Source organism: Helicoverpa zea, chromosome 1 (assembly GCF_022581195.2).
Source record: "Helicoverpa zea isolate HzStark_Cry1AcR chromosome 1, ilHelZeax1.1, whole genome shotgun sequence".
Classification (NCBI taxonomy): Eukaryota; Metazoa; Arthropoda; class Insecta; order Lepidoptera; family Noctuidae; genus Helicoverpa; species Helicoverpa zea.
The window spans coordinates 5,285,602-5,288,133 of record NC_061452.1 but is presented as its reverse complement, the minus strand read 5'-3'; the positions used below and the strand labels follow the sequence as shown (position 1 = coordinate 5,288,133).

The 2,532-nt window shown below is 34.2% G+C and overlaps 1 protein-coding gene across 1 annotated transcript; it reads left to right on the top strand.

Annotated features, from left to right (window-relative positions):
* The first annotated feature begins 776 nt into the window (after positions 1–776).
* LOC124631019 lies at positions 777–2,261 on the top strand. The gene is made up of 2 exons (XM_047165120.1): positions 777–1,673; positions 1,759–2,261. Exons 1-2 carry the CDS (start codon positions 1,262–1,264, stop codon positions 2,085–2,087), a joined length of 741 nt encoding a protein of 246 aa, XP_047021076.1. The 5' UTR covers positions 777–1,261; the 3' UTR covers positions 2,088–2,261.
* The last annotated feature ends 271 nt before the right edge of the window (positions 2,262–2,532 follow it).

Genomic DNA, 2,532 nt, shown 5'->3' with positions numbered 1-2,532 from the left:
TTTGCAGATTTGAAAAATGAAAATACATTTTCAACATACATTTTTTTGAAAAACTATTTGCAAAAGAACTCGTTCAGAGCTTTGAATTTCAAACACAATAGAACAAAAATCAACGTTTGCTGAAAACCGAACCATTCATTTAAAAAAGATAGCATGAATATTAGGGTGTCCCTTAAAATTCAACTTCAATATATTTTTACGCATACCTTCTAAAAAGTTTCGTATGGACTTAATAAAGTCTAGAAATAAATATAAGCCCGATTTATAAGCGATAACCCGTGCCGACTTGAGTTTTTAACTTGTCCATACAAGTTGCGCGGGAGCAGCGCGGCGACCTGTTATTGCGAGTTTCAATTGTCATTTCATAAGTGATTTCTAACATTTTTAGTGCCTTGTTGTTTATTTTGTGAAAATGTCTGTGAAATTACGAAGTAATAAACAAAATATTTTCCTTATCGGACTGCCAAGCCACCAGATAAATGGTGCAAAATTACCATCTAATCGACAAGTTCTCACCGTTTTATTTTACAATATTCGTGAAGTCAAGCTGACTGTTAGTGAAAGTGCGAATCTTGTTATAAGAGAGTGCATTATATTTTGGGAAAAAGCCAGAATTCCTACGAAGACAATCCCTAACTGCGTGAAGAAACTTGTTGATTTATATCATGTTTGGAGGGAGCTGCAAAAAAATTGTAAGAAACCTCAGTTGACTTTCAAGAATCGTGAAACTAACTTTGTAAAAGACCTTGATAACTTATTTGATATTGCATATGCAGATGCTTTTGACAGAATGAAGATAGAGGAAGACAAAGATTTCTTAAGGAAACAGAGAGAGCCAGGTCGACCGGGATGCTTAGGTGGAATCGACAAAAAATTGGCGGAGAAAGAAGAACGAGATAGGTAAAGACGATTGGAAGAACAGGAAAGAAAGGTAAAACAAAGAGAGTTATTGGCTGTTGCATCTACTTCTTCGATAGATAACTTGGAATGTCTTGAGAATTCGGATGAGGAACAGATTTCGAACTCTGAACTTAGTACTCAGATTCCTTGCCCTGAAAACAGTTTTAAAAGAGGCACGAAATTTCGTTAAAGCACATATTGCTAAGACAAACATTACATCTTTGTTAACTTTTTATAAGACTGAACTGTTTGTTAGAGACGATTACCGCGAATTGGTTGAACTATGCGTTGTGTTCTTAGGAGGAGACACAGTGTATAAACTAAAACTCAGGCCCCCCGAGCTTTGCATCAAGCGCGATGGATGGCGAGAGCAATCTATTCTATAAAAATATGTTTGCTTCAATTGCAACTTAAAATTACTGCAAAGGACAAAAATGCTCTACAAGATGTTTGTTTATTTATCGTCACCTTGTATACCAAACCTTGGCTCGAATGTACAATGGCAGTTAAAGCACCTAACCAAGACTTGTCCTTTTTGAAAGCTCTAAAAGAATATGAAAAAGTAGACGCGACAATTTCCAAGGCATCCATAAGCAAGTTTATTCGTCATTTATGGTATTTGTGTGAAGAAACAGTCATATTATCACTCTTTGATGAAGAAGTTGATACCAAAACCAAGACAAAAATTATTAATAATTTAAACAGAGACGAAAGTTCAGATTCCTCTAAACGCTATGTCCCATCGAAGGAAGAAATTACGCAAAATTTGTTTGGTAAGTACTTAATATTTTCTTGTTTCTTTTTCAAAGTTTTGCGGTTTAGTTTTTGCTTATTTTAATGGTTTTTTCTTTATTTCAGATATGACGCTGGATGATTTTGTAACTCAAAGAAGCAAACGATTTCTATCTCGACTACAGATCGACGACAGTTTTCTTCGGGAAGACGTATCTTCGTGGGGTGACAATCCTGCTTTTTTGGAAGCTAGAAGACGATTAAGTCGTTTGAAGGTCGTAAATGACACTGCTGAAAGAGCTGTTAAATTAATGCAAGATTATAATGGTCTTATCACGGCTGAAGAAGAGCAAAATCAGTTTTTGTTGCGTTATGTTCAGGAACATAGAAATCTGTATCCAGACTGTAAAAAAACTACACTAAAGAGAAGTTACCCTAATTCATTATTATTATAATTTGTATTTAAATAAAAGTTTGTATTGATATTTTTTTAGTATTACTCATATTTACTTTATTTGTTGCATTTTAATTAGTTTTGGATCAACCCAAAACGTCAGACCAAAACACCATTTTTTATTAAACTTTAGAGCCCGGTCGGCACAGGTTGCAAACATGCTACAGATATGAAATTTCATATTTAAGTACATTTTAGCATTTATAAAAAAATTGGAGGGTATGCGTTTCGAAATTCTAAAAAAATTTTTTTTTTGCCATATAAGGGACACCCTAATGAATATTAAAATACTTTAAAATATTTCATCGAGTCTTAAATGAAATTACAGCTTCGTTGAAAGAACCCGCACATTATATAGTCATAGCAGCAAAATAATGTCCCATAAAGACAAACTGCTAAACAGGGGCCTCTAATAAACTGTCATTACGAAAATTGGCAGGCCCGAA

What these genes read in the sequence shown, in the direction of transcription:
- LOC124631019 (XM_047165120.1), top strand. Translation starts at nt 1,262, where the DNA reads ATGGCGAGAGCAATCTATTCTATAAAAATATGTTTGCTTCAATTGCAA. An exon ending in AATTACGCAAAATTTGTTTG is followed by an intron (nt 1,674 to 1,758) that starts GTAAGTACTTAA and finishes TCTTTATTTCAG; the next exon opens with ATATGACGCTGGATGATTTT.